The sequence below is a fragment of the Euprymna scolopes genome, chromosome 3 (assembly GCF_053919585.1).
Source record: "Euprymna scolopes isolate OS-2025 chromosome 3, ASM5391958v1, whole genome shotgun sequence".
Classification (NCBI taxonomy): Eukaryota; Metazoa; Mollusca; class Cephalopoda; order Sepiida; family Sepiolidae; genus Euprymna; species Euprymna scolopes.
Window position 1 is genome coordinate 128,737,101 of NC_136484.1, and position 22,154 is coordinate 128,759,254.

The 22,154-nt window shown below is 31.4% G+C and overlaps 2 protein-coding genes across 2 annotated transcripts in view; one reads left to right on the plus strand and one right to left on the minus strand.

The window, feature by feature from the left end:
* The window catches only part of LOC145259036 (mitochondrial ornithine transporter 1-like), a 41,543-nt gene extending 29,117 nt beyond the window's left edge, over positions 1-12,426 (plus strand). The window contains exons 5-6 of the mRNA XM_080116665.1: positions 5,995-6,156; positions 9,179-12,426. Of these exons, the coding sequence (XP_079972791.1) occupies positions 5,995-6,156; positions 9,179-9,309 (293 nt within the window). The 3' untranslated portion in view covers positions 9,310-12,426. The remainder of the gene's footprint in view (positions 1-5,994; positions 6,157-9,178) is intronic.
* LOC145258992 (glycine receptor subunit alphaZ1-like) overlaps positions 1-22,154 on the minus strand; it is a 441,610-nt gene that overhangs the window by 349,122 nt on the left and 70,334 nt on the right. The window lies entirely within an intron of this gene.

Here is a 22,154-nt window from a genome sequence, read left to right on the forward strand (position 1 = left end):
CGTTAGCACATGAAAAATGGCTTAAATAACCCCGGGGGTACCCGGCGTTGCCCGGGTGTTTGGAGGTGTGTGTGCTCGGACAGAGGTTAATCAAAACATAAGAATAAGCAAACTAACGTAAGGCAAACGAACAATGTTAAAGGTAAAAATCGGAAAAACAAAAAAAAGAAAACGCGAAACAGAAAAACGAACGTTAAAATCTCTGAAAAATAACCCCCTCCTCCCCTCAAAAAAACACGTGGAAAATGGCTTAAATAACTCTGCTTCAATATTAAAATTTAAAAAATGGAGAAAAAAAAAGACATCTCACACCATGATTCGAACCCAAAATCTTTAGATAATGAGGCCGTGCTCTAAGCAACTGAGCTAAGACAACGTCAATGAAATTAGGTCGCTTTTTTTTTATCTTTAAACTAAATCAGGTTCTGACGTCATTTGCGCATGCGTAGAACCGAACTCGTCATGAGAGGACGGTTTTTGCTGACCCCCCCCCCCCCCTGTAGAAAACTGCTGATTTCAGGGTGAAGAAATTAATGTTTTTGGCCAATTTTTCGATATTTGTTGGGCGAAGATTGGAACTTTAAAATGATACCGATCTGGTAAAAATCCATGACCCGTGTCGAAAGTTTTTGCGAGACATACAAACACACATACACACATACATACATACATACATACAAACAAAGAAACATACATACATACACACATTTTCGCTTTTATATATATAGATAACATAGTTGACAACACATGCTTTACATAAAAATAAAACATATTTAATCTTTGAAGTCGCTCTTTATAATTACGCATCGAGAATTCCTCACCATCCTGATCACCAATCGTTGAACCAACTCTAGGCATACAGTATCTTTTTGAAGATAAAGATTTGTTGCTTGGATGGGCCATATCAGAGTTATGTATAAAAAGTGTCTTCCGTTAGGTTGAGAGTATCTCTGGATCAGGTAGAGAACCTGTCTGGCTTTGAACTAAAAACCATAAAAAAACGACCACCATTTTGTCCTCATTTTGAAATTCAGTGATATTATGGTGTGTGAGTTTATATAGCAGCAACAATTGCAGTATATTCAACTGAAAATACTGTTGTATAGTCACTAAACTGACGTATGTTGTATAGTGGTGGGGTACCAAATCGATGTATGTTATGTAATCATATCAAACAGACATATGTTACTGTTGTGGGGTACAAATCACCCCTATTTGAGTACTAAGTGGAATCAACCAGTCCTATGAATAGCACTGGTTTCAGAGACTAGATGGAGACACTCATACCATGTTTAATCGCATGCTACGAACACGTTCCTCTCATACCACTTTAGTGGCTCCTGTATTCTTTATGATAAATATATTATATTTTATACACTTTACACTACTTGTGGTTTCTTTCATTTGTAACCTCTAGCACGGGTCTACAACAGTTACGCAGTGGGGTGGTGTTCATATCAATGTTGTGTGGTTGTGTGTGACGTGTTACTAATGTCTATAGTGGCTTCTTCACTATCTGAATTTTATATATTTGCAGAGGAGTGATCGACGATCTTTGCTTGGGTGGTTAGTTCTTATATGTCTCACGTCTGCAACTCTCCCCCCCCCACCTCCCTCAGGAGGAAACACCTTCCAGACCATCTTCTTCGGTTAACGTCCTCAATCCAACTCAACTATTTTCCCAGCTACCCAGAACACATGACAGACAGACACATACTTCTGACGAGCTGGTCAAATCTCTTCCGGTGCAACTTGTCCAGTTTACATCTCCGCATGTTTTTGACAACTTTTATCACAACATAGCTTAACACCGCATCTCTTGTTTACTGCACCAGTTAGATAGATAGATTGATAGATAGATAGATCGATAGATACAAAGATAGATATATTGATAAAAAGATTCAAAGAAAGATAGATAGATCGCTAAATAACAGCTAATTTCTCTTCTGTTCCACAACTATATAACAATACTTGGTAACAATCTGTAAAATAATTTTATGAAAGTTGAGAACACTGAAAAATATTAATGAACTACTAGCGGGGCTATCTGACATTGCTTTGGATCTTGGCTAAGAAAATAGAAGTAATAAGAGTTTAAACATTTTTTGAAATGAGAATTGATTATTCGTATAATTTGTATTCTTAGAACTATTGTTCTCATCTTTATTTCCACCACATTTGGTCAATGTAACCTCCAACCTTCTTCAAGTATATTGTGTTGAACTTGGAGAATCTTTATGTAAAACTTGGAAATTTGCACTGTTTAAAATTCCGTGCAGATAAAATACACCTGAGGGTCGGAGGTTACATCAACCAAAACGTTGCAAAAATAACACTCAAGATGAGAACAGTAGTTCGAAGAATTCAAATAATATCTTGAAAAAAACATCTCTCACCTTACATATCTTGTCACGTTGCTTTTTGAATCCCTCTCCCTTAACTCCCTCTCTCTCTCTCGCTTTCCTTCACTTTCTAATTCATACGCAAACTTTGACAACTAAAAGAAAGAAAAAGTCATCAACAGCTGACTTAGTTTCAGTATTCATTTCAAATATTTAACAAGAATAATGAAAGGTTTTATTGCGTTTTCTTTTTCTGATCTTCGTGCGCTTATGTAAGTGGATGCTTGTTTACATTAGTCATCTTTTAAACCAACGCATTTAAGGTAAAAACATTACGTACTTGCATGTCATGTCAAAATTAGTATAAATTCCAATAGAAAAATAATTACCAGTAGGAATAGAATTTATCAAATTATCGAGTTTTATCATATGTTTTAATGTGTAAGAGTTTTCCAACTAATTTGGTATGACAAATAAGGGGGATAACTCTTGACTTAATTTGACAAATTAAAAGTTTGCCATTTTTAAACCAATGCATTTTAGAATGTAATTGTGGCCGCTTTTTTTTTTTTTGATAAAACGATTATTATTATTATTATTATTATTATTATTATTATTATTATTAAAATACATCTGGCACATCTCTCAGATCATTTATCATAATTTTTTAAATTTATGCTAATTTTGACATGACATGTAAATACGTAATGTTTTCACACAAAATGCGTTGGTTTAAAAGATCACCAATATAAAAACAAGCACCTGGTAGATTGTGATTTTAACTAGACACAAAAATCAAGAAAAATCTGTAAAAAAAACGTTTATGTTGTACATACCCATTACAGAACAAATATGTCATATTCCAACATTTGATCAAGCAGAAGTTTTTAACTAAGAAAATCAAATTTTATTACAAAGCAAAAAGGGACTGTCTCGCATTGCCATCTCGAAAAGAAAAACAATAGCAGATAAGTTCACAATAATTCAAACTTGCGAGATCAGCCTTGTAATGCTAACAATTTCACATTAATCAGTAAAAATAATAAATTGATTAATTTAAATGAAATTCATGCCATTGCATTTTTCTTGTTTTTGACCAATTTTTTTTTGGTTTGTTTTATTTGTCCAGTTTAGGGTCGTTTATTCTGTCTAGGATCTATAGAGCAGGCATGTCAAACTCAGAATCCTTTGAGAACCATATGAATCAATTAACATTGTCATGAGGGTCGTATGCAACTAATTGAAGCCGTTTAATGAAATTATTGTAGAACGTTTTAATTACTTACAAACATGTAATTTATATTGCGGCAAAGATATAAGGAAAGACCTGACAAGCAGCAGTGGCTTTGCCTATCCTGTCAGGTGATGGGATCAGAGAAGGTAAACGAAAGGAAAGACTTCGGTTTATAGATAGATCATTTATACACATATGGCATTAATTTGCAAATGAAGGGATTGGCAGCTGTAAGAAGGGTGAATTGAAGAGGATAGCTGTTGAGTTTTTTTTACAGATGAAAGAGAGAACAGATGTTGAGATTTACAGTTTAAGTTAAGGAGTTTGCATGAATTTTTGCATTGGTGAGGAGGTGTTCTAACAAAATCTTTTTTCTTTATTTATATATATATATATATATATATATATATATATATATATAAGAAGAACAGAGCTGTAAAGTAGAAATTTACAAAAAGTTTTATTCTTCGGCAGAATACTCCAAAGCTGGTAGCTAGGTGCTCCTTAATCCGTAGAGTTTCAAAGAATGCTAATTCTTCTCATCAGAGGAAAAACTGTTAGCGAAATAATCAAATAGTCACGCTAAAATTTTAGCGATTCTATGTATTTGCTGGTTACTGCATAGGATGAAACTAAAAGTTTTATGATTTGTAGTTACAAAACTTTAAAAACATAATATAAACATGGAAAACAGTTCATGCGGACAGTTTATTCAGAGTTCAACATTAAAATAAAAATAACCAACCGTATTTAAAGAAGAAGTCCAGTGTAATGGAGGTTATTATTTGCAAGTAAATTAACAGCAGCAGGTGCTCGCCTCAGTGGTTGAAATTGAAAAACAAAGCGTCAGAAATTGTAGTAAAAAAATTTGAAGACCGCTAAAAAAAACGCTTCCATTTTGGGCAAATGAAAAGTTGTATGTGTGTGTATATATATATATATATATATATATATACATTCAAGTGAAATAACTTTTTTCTTCACCCTATTCCCTCTGCTTCACTTTTTGTTATCAAGTAAGATCTGTGACTTACTTGTAGCTTCATCAAATACTTTTGCAAGCAAAATCCGATCCCGCATTTTGCTATATCCTACCCTCTGATGAGAAGGAAAGTATTTCTTCGAAACTCTGCGGATTAAGGACTATCCACTTATTTAGTGTTTCCTTTTCAAATTAAATATGTTTTTAACTCTTTTTCAAAGTGTTTTTTAACATGTTTTATTAACTACTTGTTCTTTTTATATATATATATATATATATATATATATATATATATATATATATATATATATAATTATTTTTTTAACCATTCTTTTTGATAATTTCATTAAATGTAGGCTTTACTTTTAGAACAACCCTTGTACATTAACAATTATATTGTTTCATTTGAATTTATGGAGTTTCTGAAATTTGGATTCAATGAGGGGTTAGAAAAATGTGAAATTTCAGCAATACCTACCCTACCGATGTATTTGTGTGTTTCTTTTTTACTTTGGAAATAAATAAAATGTGATATATCATTTTTTAAGTATGAAAAAAACAAAAACATTTCAAATAAAGAATAGCCATTTTTCAGTGAATGATGCACGTTTTCCAGTTTTAATTAAGTATACAAAATTACTATACATTTATGTGTTCTGCATGTGTGTTTGTAAAAAGACAGACGGCCATTTTCTTACTTTACTGAAAGCGAGCAATATGTTAACGGTTTGTAAATTGTGAGAGTAACTGAAAGAGAAATCCATTTGAATGTTAAAATAATAACATAAATGATAAAACATCATTAGCATAAACAACAGTAATTTTTTTTCTCCATTATGTCACCCCAAATAAGGCACAGTGCCACTAAATCATAAGGGGCTATTTTGGGGATCAGACTTGTAGGGACACTATGTAGGGAGTTGAGCAGTGAGACCTCTGTCCCGACATTATACTTGAACTTCTGCATGTCAGTACAGTTAGTGAAGCAGGGGCCTGGGAGGGAAGAATCTATTTGAGTAGAAGGCATTGGATCATCTAGGGATCTCTATAGTGTAAGGGTGGGATTTTGCTGCTTGTAGGGTATGCTAGGTACTAGCGAAATTTTGTGAGTGATGTGAGTGAGATGGTGGACATCTGTATGAAAAATTGTGAGAGAATTTGTGTATATCTGTATAATAGAATGGATACATAGGGAATGACGATTGAAATTAATAAAAACATTTATTTTCCTAGGATATGTGAATCTTGTTGCTTTTAAGGTCGAAAGAGTCTGTGAAAAGTAGACAATGTTGAAAGATGTCTTTTCGGCTTAAGCATCAGTGTCTAAGAGAGAAAAAGGTAATCAGATGACATCACATGTTTAATGCTAAAGGTGCAATATTTGTGTATATTTGCATAATTTTTTGAGTTTTTTTTTTAATTGTTAACTTTTGTAGGAATCCTGCCAACAATCTTAAGTGGTGGCCTTGGTGGTATGGCGCTCTGGACGGCAATATTTCCGGCTGATGTTGTTAAATCAAGAATTCAAGTTCAAAGTGTAGTGGGGAAACCAGCCCCAAAGTTTACACCAGTGTTTATGTCGATTCTTAGAAATGAAGGTAGTATTTTATTTTTAGATTTATTACCCTTTATTTGTATCATTTTATTAATTAAATGAGAATTTTAAAAAAAAAAAAAAAAAAAAAAAATTATATATATATATCTTATATCTTATAAATTTTTAAAAAAAACTAAAAAAATTTATATATATCTTATATCTTATAAATTTTCCTAGTGTGTGTGTGTGTGTGTGTGACGCTGTTTATCTCAGCCTGCAGGCAACCCACCCAGGTAAGTTAGGTACCGAAATGAAGCTTATGACCCAGCCGATGATTTAGTGATATTTATATCCATGTTTAGTGTATGGAAATGCACAAAAAAATGCAAAAAAATAACGATTTACTAAACAACGTTTTATCTACTGGATATATTTCTGATACAAGGACCCAAGAAAGATAGGTAAGAAAGATTTAATATTAAATGACTTAAAGAAATTAATTGAATTTGGGCTTTGCAGAAAGAAGTAAAAATATGTCGGCAAGTTGAGATGAACAGTTTGCATTTCAAATTCAATATATATATATATATATATATATATATATATATATATATATATATATATATACAGCCTTTGAGATTTAAAAAAAAAATCACTCAACCGCTGGTTAAGTGTGAGGGAAAATTTACTCGCCCCAAAATATTTTTACTCGTCCGACTATGTCTTTGTTTCAGTCAATAATAGTACATATTTTTATAACAATTCAAGAAATTATCGTGTGTATAATCTAACAAGAAAATATTCGTTTAACTCTTGTAAATCAACCATTTTATTACTACAAACAATATTTGCAAAAGAAAACCCGAATAACAAGAAATATTACATAGGCATGACTTCCTTAGATTTCAAAACCCGATACTATGACCACAAAAGCACATTCAAAAATAAAAAACACCGTATAAAAATAACACTAGCGAATAAATACTGGGAACTCAAAGAAAACGGACATTCGCCGGTAGTCGAATGGAAAATAATGAGACAAGCTACCACATGCAGACATTTAGACGACCCATGTAAATTATGCCTCCATGAAAAATTTTCTATCTTGTACTTTAAAGAACCTCAAAATCTATTAAACTGTAGGCGGGAAATAGCAAACAACTGTGTTCACAAAATAAAACTTACTCTAGGATAGCGATACAAAATAGCTTTAAAACTAACAATAACAATAGAAAACAAACAAATAAATAAATTAAATAAACATGAATATACATAAACGATCACACACATATATGTATGTATATGTGTATATATATATATATATATATATATATATGTGTGTGCATGTATGTGTGTACACATAGGTATATTTATATGTATAAAAAAAAAAAAAAGAGAACGTCTACCTAAAACCACTAACCTAGTTCTAAAACAGATCCTTTGTTTGATAAAATGCATGCCCATTGGCTGATAGGAAGGGGCGCGGTGGATACTAGAAAGCTGATTGGCCAACTAGAAATCCTCAACATATATAAAAACAAGAAGCAACAACAGAATTCGCGCATAAGCCTGACGAATCCTATAGTTGGATGAAACGCAGAATATTCAGTGTAGCTTAATCGCCATATATATTTTATAAATTACTAACTAGCTCTACCTACGTATTGAGCACTTTTGAAGTAAATACTTAAAGTTTACACATAAATCTATACTTTCGTATATTAAATTTATGTGAATAAATGAAGTACTTATATATATATATATATATATATATATATATATATATATGCTCCTTATCTTGGGTTGAGCATATTGGGAAGTGATATACAAACTGTCATTAGCGTAATAAGCGATGCTCTTTGTGTAAGCAAATCGAGCATCGGCATTTGGACGATGTCAAAACATTGTTAATTCACTATCCGCACAACAGCAGCCAAATAGCATAATGGTAAGAAGCCTTGACTGTCATTTTGGTAGTCGGGTTTCGATCCTGGCTTGAGGTAGTTGCCTGTCTAGCCGCACTGATGAGCTGTCATACAGCAAAACAGTACTGCATGTGGATGACTAATATATATATATATATATATATATATATATATATATATATATATATATATATTAATCATGAGAATTTAATAAAATTAGGTAAATTTATAGTTTGAGCTCCTCAAGTTCATTGAAAACAAAAAGTGGAACTCTGCTTTTATGTTTGTCATTACTGAATTGTTTCTGTGTGAATAAATGTTATGGTTATCCAATTATTTCCTCATTGTTATCCTTTTTCTCGTTCGTCCAATACTTGTGTGTGCTATCCACCATAGCACAACACACAAAATAGTACCCTCATGTGCCAGAACGATATACTCTAACATGTGGTCACTAATAAAAGTATGTATTATTTGGATTCTTCATACAACTGTTTTCATCTTGAATGTTATTTGCACAACATTTCAGTCGATATTACTTCCAACTTTCATCAGGTGTGGCTTGCCGAACACAGGAATCTTCTTGTTGAATTTGGGAATCTGCACAGAATTTCGAATGAAACCTGTGGCACAGTGGATATAGTACTTGGTAAAATTCAATTGTAAAAGTTATACTCTTCTGTAGGTTGAAGGTTCAATCCTCAGAGCGGGCGACACCCAAAATACAATTGCAAATTACTTGGGACTTCTACACAGTCTTGGCTGATGGAATGAAAGCATGCTATCTTTGTGGATTAAATAAAGCGTTCTTGCAGATTCCACAAGTTCGACAGAAAGATTCCTGAATTTGACAAGATAGACTTAAAGAAGCTCGAAGGTTACATATTTTGTGCAAATAACACTCAACATGAGAACAATAGTCTGAAGAATCGAAATAATATGAAGAATCCTCATCTTGAAAATTCAGAACCATAAAAGTACTTTTATTGACTCTGTTTAAATCTTTTTCTTTGAATATTTCAAAATCTTTTTAGGAGACAATTTACTAAAATTTACTCCTGGCTCTTATTACCTATTCTTAGATATTTTCTTTGTTATACATATTGTTGGTATTTTTTTAGTATATGTTTGTCTTTATATTTTTTCTCTTGTCTTTAGGTATCCGTGCTCTCTATAAAGGCCTTGGACCAACACTGTTGAGGACTTTCCCTTCAACCGGTGGACTTTTTGTTTCGGTTGAAATGACCAAGAAATATTTAGGAATGGCTGCTGACTATACAAATTTTTAAATTACTTTCATATTGTATCGACAGGTTTGGAGTTGTAGCACAATTGTTCTTAATCTATTATGTGATAGGTGAACAAAATATACAGCATAAACCCAGGGAAAAATAAAATATGGATTTAATATAATTTTTCTGGGTTTTTAAGTTTGTTTCTGATTGAATTTAGATTTTCATACTCTCAAGGCTATATTAAACTTGCATGGGTCATTGCTTAAAAATGCTACTGGAGCCTTCCATCAACAGAGAAAAGGGATCATATTCTGCTCGTGACAATTTCCTAATCTACATAAGGAATCGTATGTAAATATAGAAAAAAGATTAGTTCTTATTTAGAATTCAATTAAATTAAAAACAAAAGTACAGAAAAATCTTTATGATGTATGCACCTGTCCCAAAACGAAATTTCACATTCCAAAAATCACGTAAATTGATCAAGTAGTTTTTTTTTAACTAAGAAAATCAAAATTCATAATTTTTAATTAATAATTATTTTGAATACAAACAAAATCTCAGTAGTCGAATTGAGTTGCACCCTTGAATTTTAACTTGTTCTAAAACAATGTGGCAGATCCTGTTTCAATCATTATAAAATTTAATTTTCTTAATTACAAAAAAATATACTTTATCAATTACCGTGATTTTTGGAATATGACCTCTTTGTTCTTTGACAGACATGTGCATCATAAAGATGTCTGTATTTTTGTTTTTTAAGTCAAATTATAAATAAGAACGAAAAAGATTTTTTTGACAACCAGCAAATGAAGTTATAAATTTTTTTCCAAAATTTAGTATAACTTTTTGATTTATCAATAGCATAGCACTATTTTTCTTGAATATGTTTTTAATGTAATTACACAAGACAGCTGTTACAATTTAAAAAAAAAAATGTTTATCTCTATATGTCTCTGTTGTTCAGGGTTATTTTATGCAGTGTTTGTTAGCTAACAGGTAATCTCAGCATGGAGAGTGGGATACATTACAATTTACTAAACCGGTTGCACAAATTAATGCAAACATTTTTGCAATTGAGACTTTTTTTTCTCTTAAGAAAAATTGGAATATATATTTTTAATGAAAAAAACTTAAACTTAAAATTTACAAATTATTCACATTCTAGTGCAAAAATTCATGGTAAATTTTGGACTACATGTATTTTGAGAATCTCAATTAAGCTAGAACTGAAAGAAATGTGTTTAGCATGACACCGTATATCTGATGTCCCTCAAATTCACACATTTCCTAATGTAAATAAATACATTTTTTGAATGAACTTGATTTTAAAATAATTTTTTCCATCAAAAAATGCAAAGTAATCTATTTTTTCAAAAAAAAAAATGTTATTTTTTATTTTATTTTTTTTTTTAATATGATTAATCAAAATACAAATAAATTACTTTTACATATTTTGTTTCTTTTTGGAAAGACACAAGGTTTGAATGGCTTCGAATACGGTGTCATGGCAAATGCATTTATTTTAGGTGCTTGCATAGTTGATGTGCTGAAAGTATAATTGGTTTCAAATTTGTTTAACTTTTCATTTGAGAATTTAACTATCATTGGAAAATGTATCACATTGCATTCTTGTTAATAGTCCTGGTGAAAAAATGTCTGTATAATCTCAATTATCTCCCTTGTTCTTTTAAAACTCCTGTGATTGGCTTTCTATTTTGACTTAGCTTTTATTGATTTTTTTTCCTTTGGTTTTTGTCTTTGTCTTTTATTTATTTATTTTTGTTTTCAAAGGAAAATTAAATAAATCCTTTACTTAAAATAAAAACAATGACAAAAACCTATGAATAAGTATTAAAAAATTTTATTATGTACACATAAAAAAATATTTTTCAAAAAATAATCAATTTAATCAGTCATGTTAATTAACATGAGAATTTCTTAAAAGAATAAGTATAAATTACTGGAACATGTCAATATATATATATATATATATATATATATATATATATATATATATATATATATCAAATAATTGGTATATCCGATTGGATTGGATGCAGAATCCCTTGCAGAGTAAATTTAAATAAAATGCTCAATGTATAGTGCAGAGCAACACTAATGATGTATGAAAAAGAGTCAACAATCCATGATAGGCTTGTAATAATATATTTCAACCACATGCAGTGGATTCTTCAAGCCTGTTTGGTTAAAATAAATTATTACTAAAGGATACAATGGATGATTGAGTCTTTTCCATACACTCATATGCGAATTTATGGGAAAATATGCTTATTCAATTATATTTCACCTTTTCTTTATACCAATCCTTTAATTTATAAAGCTCAATGTAACTACAGAGCATATACAAATGAATGACAAAAAGTTTATATTCCAAATTTCAAGATGTTGTCCATCTTACCATTTATTTATTTCAGCATGTAAAAATGTTCAATTCTTTACTGCACCTGTTTCATAGCACAGAACCATTCACATTAATTAATTTAATTATTACGTCAAGAAAGATTTAAAAATTGGCATAATTATATGGATGGTTCTGCGTTATGAAACAGGTGCTGTCATGAATTGAATTTTTAACATGCTGAAAGAAATAAATAGTAAGATGGACAACATTTTGGAATTTGGAATATCAACTTTTTGTCATTATATATTATATATAATGAGAAAGCTTAACACATGAAATGGTTATTATATGGTATTAGTAGATAAGCATGAAAACAAACTAGTTTAAATAATAATGCAAACATGTCTCTAAATCCGACCAATATTTTGATTATACAAACTACCTTACTCTGTGGTAGAACACATCTATCACAGTTTGTTTTTATGCTTATCCACTAATTCCATATATTATTTTAATTCTTCTAATCTTAATTTGAATCTTTGAAAAATGTATGAAAAGTTAGTCTTAAATGGAAGACTTTTATTGCAGAGTCATTCAATTGTCTAATCTGTTTGTTTGTCTTGAATAGACCGTTATGTGATCATAAGAATCTCTATACAAAATTATAAAACTGAAGGACTATTTATCATTAAAAAAAAATTGAAGAAAAAAATAGTTGCATTTTTGTACAGCATGGAATGACAAGATTTATGGGGGAAAAAAGCGGTTGTTCAGAAATAAAAATATATTTTTACTTAATATTGTCATTTTTTTGTTGTTTTGTTTCTTTTTTTTTGTTTTCTTTTTTATTACTACTGCTTCGGGCCTTTCATGGTGCACAGAAAATGTCCCCCGAATGAAGTTACATATGACATTTCCAAAACACAATTATATAAAGGTTAATCAAGGCATTGTTATTTTCATTTTATTCTTATTTAATATCTTAAAGATGAAGAAGCAACATAGTTGCAGTCAATGTAACACAGCACAATTCAAATGCAATACTGCAAGTCAAGATGAAGCAAAAGTATTTGTCAGTATAAAAAAAAAATTAAGGAATATCGGTTGTTAATTAAATTAATGACTTGTCTTCACTTTACTTCCGGTTGCCTCTTCCTATATTAAAAATAGCTTTTCTAAATAACATTATTGTTATGTAGCTGGTAGGTGTATAACATTATCATCAGTATTTATTTAACAGATGTCTCTTTAACGTTGTGATATATACAGTGTGTCGTCTAGGGGTTAGATTGTATGAGAGTGTATATACATGTCACCATCATCTATATGACGTGTATGTGTATATACACACACGTCATATAGATGATGGTGACATGTATATGGTCAAAGGGAAAATTATTCCCAACTAGCATTTAGGTAAAAATGAAATTTCGTATGAATAATTGAATTCATTCAAAAAGTATCGTTAACAAAAACAAATAAAAACATATATATATATATCTATATGTGTGTGTGTGTGTGTGTTCGTCTATGATCGTCTAGCATTGTGATCAGTTTGTTGTGCATGTATGTATGTTCAAATACAGTTCATGATGGAACAATAATACACACATAAATACTTTTACAACACAAAGGATGAATAACACTTATTTGGGGTTTCAGCAATTTGGCCAATTGGGGAACATATCTAGTCTATCTTTGGTGCAATGGAAATTCTCCCCAAGAAACAGCAGAGCCTCAGGTTTTATTTTCAACTTTTTATTCCAGAGTGTTTTTTCCCTTTTGGAAAATTGCAATCGCCATTTCTGATCCTCTCTACTCAGAGTCACCACGATCTGAAGACTGTCTCTGCTCGTCTTTCGACTTCGACTAGCTTAACTAATTTCCATGTATCTGAAAAAGACCATCTCCCCTTATAAATGACGTCATTAGTATACGTTACTAACATAATCCCTTGATGTTTTTACATGTCATTATTTCTAAGTTGTCAACTAAATTTTTATAACATTTTTAAATTACATTTCTAAATTAGTGTTAATTACACATTTATTTATAAGTATTTTGATTATTCTAACACATTTTAGCTGATAAAACTTTTTGGCCTGAATAATCATAATAATCGTTGACCAGCAAACTTTCAACGTTACTTGATCAATAGCTAACATTATTATTTAGAAAACCATTATGAACTTGTGGGTTTATTTATTTTTTTGTGTTTTTTTTTTTTTTTAACTATTTTGCACTTTCATCTAACAATTAAATAAACAAAAGATACCATAAAAATTCAATTAAAAATGAAGCAACAACTGGATATGAAGTAGACACAAATTGTAAAGAAAACCAGAATATCAATTGAGTTTTAGCAGAAAAATTGAGAATAAAGTATGTGTGCCGTGTAATATATATATATATATATATATATATATATATATATATATATATATATATATATATATACCGTCAGAAAAAAGGATGCACATTTAGAATTAAACTTATTTTCAAAACAAAAATGCAGAAAAATCTTTGAACAAATTTTTTTTAAGAAAATTAAATTTTATAAATAAGCAAAAAGGGACTCTCGCATTGCCATCTTAGAAAAAACAAGAATAGATAAGTCCACAATAATTAAAACTTGCTAGATCAGCCTTGCAATGCTAATTTTTTAACATTAATCACTAAATATCATAAATTTTTATTTTCTTACTTAAAAATACTTGATCAATTTATGTAATTTTTGGAATATGATATTTTCGTTCCATGACAGGTATGTACATCATAAAGATTTTTCTGTAATTTAGTTTTTTAAAATAAGCACTGAAAAAAGTTCTGCCATATGCAACCTATAGACCAGACATTGTAGTACAGTCTATTCATATCAATGCAGCACGTTATGAAGGGTCTCCATTTTTAGTCTTTTCATGCAGCAATAAATTTGAAGCTATTCTTTCTGCCAATGGCCTGCAAGCTTTTTGATTTGGTCAACTTAACAATACTCCGGCTTTAAATAAAAAAATTCTTGACAGGTTTCTTCAACTTCATCGAAAGACTCGGATCAGAACTTCCACTTCATCCAATTCTTCAATCTTGTTACTATGGTATATGACTTTGCATGAAGGGTCACTGATTGGAGAATTTGATAGCCTGTCAAGAAATTTTCAACTGTTGAAAGGATTAGTACTTACTGAGGATGAAGAAAAAAGTCAAAAGAGGCAATATAAAGTGAAACGCTTCTTTGCTATTAGAACAAAATTCAAAAATCCAAATATTGCATTTCAAGTAAAACTAATGGTATCTACGTAATTGTCATGTCGAAGTAATGAAGATATTCAAAAATTTAAAAAAAAAAACAATAAGGTAGAAAATTAATTATTAATTAAAACGTCTTTCAAAGACAACTTTATTTTCAACTTTTTAATTTAATTTTTTTATTTGTCGTCCGAGACATCAAGCTTCAAATTGATGCTGATCTCATGAAAATCCGTCGCCTCTGTCGAAAGTTTTAGGCAGACATACAAACATTCAGTTTTGCTGAATTGGCTTAAGATTTCAGAAAATCATTACCTCCCTTGTTACTAGTCGAACTCTCCAGTTTCTTTTCTATTTTTTTTTTTTACAAGGGAGTCACCACTTATCAAGGCCCAAAGGCCACCTAGGGATAAGGGTTAATGAATGTAAGTTTGGTACAATTTGATTATTTAAGGGGATAGTTCAACAAGAACTTGTTTCCATGCCCATGATGATCTTGGAGGTTAGATTTAGATGTCAAGTTTGTGCATCCTTTAATCGCAAACTCATCGAGAGAAACAACCAGTCCAATGCCAGTTCCGCACAGAAATAATAGGCCAGGTTTGGTCTCCTGCAATTGGAAGGTTGGAATGTAGGTCCCTGATGTTGGAGAAGGAGACCTGATAGTGCAGGTCTGTGTTGGGAGTTGGAGTTCTGGGTTTAATCTTATTTCGTTTTTAAGATTTTTCATTTTCGTGAATGGAAATATGTGAAAGGTCAGCAGAGTAGTTAGAGCAAAGATGGTTAAAAAATTTAAAAAAAAAAAAAAACGAAGAAAGATTTTGCAAACCATGTAGAGGAAAAGCCGTAGCATTACCCACTAACCAATGAAAAAATTGACAACAAATTCGCTGTGGGTTTAGCCAATGAAAATTTCAACAGACAACAGTTAATAAATTGTAAGAAAAAATTAGTTTTAATCGCACACAAAATCTTAATCAGCAAAAAAAAAAAGATTGAAGACATCAACATGAATTTATCAACCTTAGAAAATGTTACAGTCGCCACACCAGTTTGTTATAGAGAAAATTAATAGGAACAAATGTAAGGAGCAAGACATGTTCAAGGAAATGTGTTATGAATAGGGCTAGGACAACAGCACATTCTTTTCATTATTTTGACTCTCAAATGTATATCCGTTGATGTCATATGCTTTTATATAGAGTGATGTGGTTCTAAGTTGATTAACTGTAACTAACTGTGTTGGATATATATTCTAGAGTCAAAACTGATAAGAATATTCTCTTGTCATAGCCCTAGTTATGAAAACACGAGCCGATGTAAACATTGCCAGCTGCCCTTCAGTCGACTGAAAATATTCCTAAGAAAATAGCCTGTTCCCTAACCTTAACAGAAAAAAAAGAATTGAAATCTAAAAGAAAAACAAAAAATTTCCTTCCCTCTCCAAACAAATTACATTAAAAAAAAACATTTTTTTCAACAAAAAAATAACACAAATGAAAAATATATATAAAATATCTTTTCCAAAGATTTCCTTACAAAGAAATTTTATCATTTTCATTTTTGAAAAAATAACTTTTCTCACAAATAAAATCTTATAAAAAAAAACTTTTCTTACTAAAAAACAAATTTACATAAAAACTGAACGCCTCCACTCAATCTTAAAAAACAATGGATACCCTCTGTAAGGGTATCTGCGTATGTAATTGTGAGGCAAGGGTTGCGCAATCTCCATCCACACCTCTCCTAAATTGGCATTGTTTGAGTCCAGTGGCAAAGAGAAGTCTAGGACGACAGGAAACAATGCCGAGATAAGCGGAGAGCACATACAGCACCTGGAATTCCCAAATAGTCAACCATTTTAGTATTGATCAGGCTCAACATTGTTTAACCGGTGTGGTCAAATGGAAATTGGTGTGTCAACGTGATTACATAAAAAGACTTGCAAAAAAAATATCTGTTGTCAGTTATTTAAAAAAAAATAAATATTTATTCATGAAACTTATGTTAGGTTGATGTTATATGTTTGTTTATTGTATTTACATTTTTCTTCATTGTAATTAGTATACAATAAATGCTCTTTTTTATAGTTTTTAAAATTTGATCAACACAAGGCTTGTTTCAGCGGTTTATGTCAACTGGCAGGCTATGCCGAGGCAACATGACAGAAATGTGGATCAGTAAATGTAGAAGTACCAAAATCTCTTATACATGTTGGCATGTGTTGAATGGCTATTGTCCTCACCAATATTAGTATTTCTATTATGGTATGGGCTGTATCTTCTCCTTCAGGTGTATGGTTCTAAGCTGATTGGGCAGTGTGTGGCCAAATCACTTAGCAGGAACATTGGTTCGCAAGAGAAAATGAAACTTTATTTTATTTGCGATTGCTATAGTTGTCTAGTTGTCATGGACAGTATTGGCAACTTTCAGATGAGATGTTTTTATAGAATCTGGAAGTTATACGCATGTTTGAAAAAAAATAGAAAGAAAAAATAGTGAAACTCATTTTTTTATTTTTTTTTTATTTTTCAAATTTTTTATTGATGTTGGAATGGGATTGCATACGTTTTCTTCACATCATATTTTATCAAGATGTCGTTAGAAGCTTTAATAAAAATTATGTAATTAAAAAAATGGCCACCTTTTGTTGTAAAATTTAGCATATTCTACTTTCCACACTTAAAATGTTGAACACATTGTTCTAAAACCATTTCAATTCAAATTTCCAAACCGACTCATCCCCAACCCACATTTAGATTGTAGACTCTCGGCCTTTTGACTGAGATAAAAAAAAAAAAAAAAGCAAAAATAATCTTGGAATCTTACGTAGGACGACCCCCTAGGGTGAATGTGGTATTATGGTGATTGAGAATTCTATTTAAGAAAATGTTAGACAAATATAAGGTATAGTGAAAAGGATGACCATAGACCCTTTTTTTTTTTTTTTTTTTTTTTTTACATAGGCATCACCACATTATCAAGGCCAAGAGGCCACTCAAGGATAAGGGTTAAAGATTGTACATTAGAAATTGGACAATATAGTAATCATTAGTAATGAAAATTTGGAAAATTTGATAACTTATATGGAACGGCTCATCAAGAACTTATTTACGTTAGACTTGAAGACAACCATATTGTAGTCAGCCGGAAAGCAGGAAAACGGAAGACAATTCCACAGGCGTGCAGTTCTAAGAAAGAAGCTTTGTTCATGGAATCTATGTTTAGGTTTAGGCACAGATAAAGATTGGGGGGAATTATTGATAGTGTTTACAACTAGACGAGTGTTTCTTGTGAAAGTTTGGCGAGGGGGGGACCATAGATTGAAGCTCAGTCAAACACTTTCCATGAAAATAACGATACATCAGAGACAAACTCGCAACATCTCTTCTGTGAGATAGAGGTTGCAAGGAAGAGAAAAGGACATCTCCTACGAGGCTACGAAGTCTATTTTGAACTATTTTGAAGGCAGGCCAAGTCCTTTCTAGCAGCTCCTGCCCAGATGTGGCAACAGTATTCCATCCTTGGACGTACCTGGCTCTTATATAGATAGAGAATAGCATCAGCAGTGAGATATCTACCGGATCGATAGAAAGATCCCACCATTTTTCCAGCGGCCTTGGCAACAGATTTGATGTACGTGTTCCATTTAAGATCAGGAGTAATGGTCAAGCCAAGAAGCTTGTCAAAACTTGAGGCCTCCTGAAGACGAGAGCCATTCATTTCAATTGATGCCAGATGTGGATCAGAATGTTGATGATGTAAAGAGAGAAGTTTGGTTTTAGATGCATTAAAAGTAACCAGCCACTCCTTACCCCATTGTACTACGTGCTCAAGATCAGAGGAGAGAGAATTGGAGAGAACTTGGTCGTTTACTGTCTTAGATGTGCTACCATAAATGGTAGTGTCGTCAGCATAGATGTCTACAAATGATGTAAGGATGAAACTTTTGAATGGCCTTGTGCCTCTTTCCCATTTAGATCTCATCTCCACTTAGAGATTGGCCTTCTTGTTTTCGTGTTTTCAGTTCCAAACAAACCGGAAAATAGTAGGTGGCTTATTATTAAGAAAGGTTTAGGAGAGTCTTATTAACCAAATATGCTTATTCTTTGTTTTTTCCACACTCTACACAAATGAAATTATTACATATAAACGTTGTTATTTATTTTCAATAAAAAATTTTAAAATGATTTGGGGAAATTTAAGTAGGATGGACCTTGGAGTAAATGTGGTATTATGGTGATTAAGAGTAGGATAGACATTTTTTAGTAACGGTAACCAAAGACATCAATACTTTCCCCACACTTTTGAATGGCCTTGTGCCTAATTTGTTTTAAATGTTAAATGTTTTGTTTATATTTTCTGCAAATAAATATTTCAAAGTGTAGTATCTGTTTTAATGCTACATTTGATCTGTTAGGTTAGTTGGATTTCCCTGCACATTAAAATCTACCTTATGTTTAACCACAGACCACGTAAATATATTTACATCGGTCATGGTCTAACTCTACCCTCCTCTGAGGTGGGTGGGAGCAAATAAATAGAGACGCGCCTCTGGCGTGTAAGCTTCATCAAGCAAATCTCTATGAAACTGGCACAGATATGCAATATTATGATAGATACGCACTGCAGCATGAATGTTATTATTATGATTCATTAGAACCGGATGATATCAATGTCATTTCTCAGCTAGCTCGTTCCCTCTCAAAGTAGGTGAATAGTCATTTAATAAGCCAAATAGCATATCAACATCTACTTACATCTGATATGTGCAGGTGTAAACAGAAATTCTAGATAATAAAGCAAATAGAAGGCGTGGCAGTCTGTTTTTGATTCAAAAATAAATTTTCTGGAACAAGATGGATTCAGACATATTCTAAACTGGAATGGCATACCACCACCACCACCACTGCCACCACCAACATCGCCGTGCCACTACTACGGTTTAACAGTAAAAATAAAAAATAAATATGACTAAACTAAAGGTAGTAAATAAAAGTTACTAAAAATACAAGATGTCATCATCATCATCATCATTACTTGTTTGTATTTATTATATTATTTTGGAGTATTTAAATTACTGTTCTCATCTTGAGTGTTATTCTCACAATGTTTTGTCCAATGTCACCTCTGATTAGTGCTGGGATGATTAATCGGAATCAGTAATCAGAAAAATCAGAACTTTTGGGGATATCAGAATCAGTATCGGAATCGGAAAAATTTGTGCCTATTTTCCGATGCCAAAAACAATTCTTTTAATTACCATTTTTATTTGATTCTGTTTAAAGCAAAATCTTCCATTGCTGATTGTAATGATAAAATAAAATAATGTTTAATGTATTTTAAGCGACCAGCAAAACTAAAATCGATAGATCATCCCTCACAAGTGTACTTTAACGTTTGAGAAAATATCTGCACATTTAAAGATGTATTTTACGGTAATCATGAAAAATAACAACTTTATATTTAAATATTTACATATTTACAAAAAAATGGAATTGGTAATTGTATCAGAATCAGGAAAAATATTGGAATCGTCCCATCACTACCTCTAACTCAAAACTGATCAAGTGTTAAGTAATCATCATTATATCATATGAATCCGAAGATTCTATTGTTGGCATTGGTTTCCCCGATATTTTTCTAATCATAATTCTTTCTAGAAAGACATCTGGTACGTCTGGGAGGGACCACATGAAGGTTGCCAACATCCTAAGTAAAATTGATTTTGGGGAACAAATTGGATTTGAACTTGACACACCCAGTCAGTCCGTGTTGTTAATCACTTGACCAGCATCATCTTCAAAATGCTAAGTAATAACCAGTTCTAATTGGCAGTCTTCTGGAGGTTAATGGTTCGATCCTCAGTACAGGTGATATCAAGAATACAATATAAGGATTTAGACATTGTCATAGTTGAGAGTAATCTACTTCTTTAGGTTAAATAAAGAATTTCTGAATTTACCAAAACTCACTTGAAAAAGGCTGGGGGGTTACATCGACTGAAACGTTATGGAAATAATATTCAAGGCGAGAACAGTAGTTCGACTGATGCATGTTATAAGTCCTCATCTCAAAAAATGTAAAGCATAATCCTCACAAGAAGTGCATATGATAAGAAAGTATATAGTATTGTATGTGTGCCAGTTTTAACCACAAGCTCTCAAACCACCTTGGAACTGCATAGACTCATTTTGCAAATAACTTATTTTTTTCGTTTTTTTTTAATGCTTTGAATGATGATAGCTACTTTTTTTATTTCTAGACCAAGCATGCATTATAAATCGATTTCAATTCCTACATCTGTTTCAGAGTCCATTTCTTTCAATGAATCTTAATGGCTTTATCTGAACTCCATGTGTGAACCATTTCTGCGTCACCATCTTTGATTTACTTCCATATGTAGAATATTTTAAATTTAAATTTATTAATTTAACAAATCTCCATCACCAACTAAACTGTATCAATCGCTTTCTTGCAAATTAGTAAAATATCAATATTTCACTAAACATATGCCACAAAAAATAAAAATTGTATCATCAAATGACTGTTTCAAGGTTAGTTATTTCCCAAAATTTTATTATTATTTCATTAATATATATGATACATATATATAATACATATATATATATATAATATATATATATATATATGATACATATATATAATACATATATATAATACATATATATATATATATATATATATATATATATACTGTGCCGGCAAAAAGAAAGTCCGCACATGTAATTTTTTCAAAAACTGCAAATTTAAACTAAATTTAAATGTAACTGTTTAAACAACCTATACCTCATTTGATTCACCTTTTATTCTTCTATAATTTTACCTGTTCGTATTTGACTTTAAATTTTTTTTTTTTTTTTTACATAGGCATCACCACTTATCAAGGCCAAGAGGCCACTCGAGGATAAGGGTTAAAGAGTGTACAGTAGAAATTGGACAATATAGTAACCGTTAGTAATGGAGATTCGGTAAATTTGTCAACTTATATGGAACGGCTCATCAAAAACTTGTTTATGTTAGACTTGAAGACAACCATATTGTAGTCAGCTGGAAAGCAAAAAAACAGAAGACAATTCCATAGTCATGCAGTTCTAAGAAAGAAGCTTTGCTCATGGAATCTATGTTTAGGTTTAGGCACAAATAAAGAGTAGGGGAAATTAGTAATAGTGTTTTCTGCTAGACGGGTGTTTTTTGCGAAAGTTTGGCGAGGGGGGACCATGGACTGGAGCTCAGTCGAGCACTTGCCATTAAAATAACGATAAAG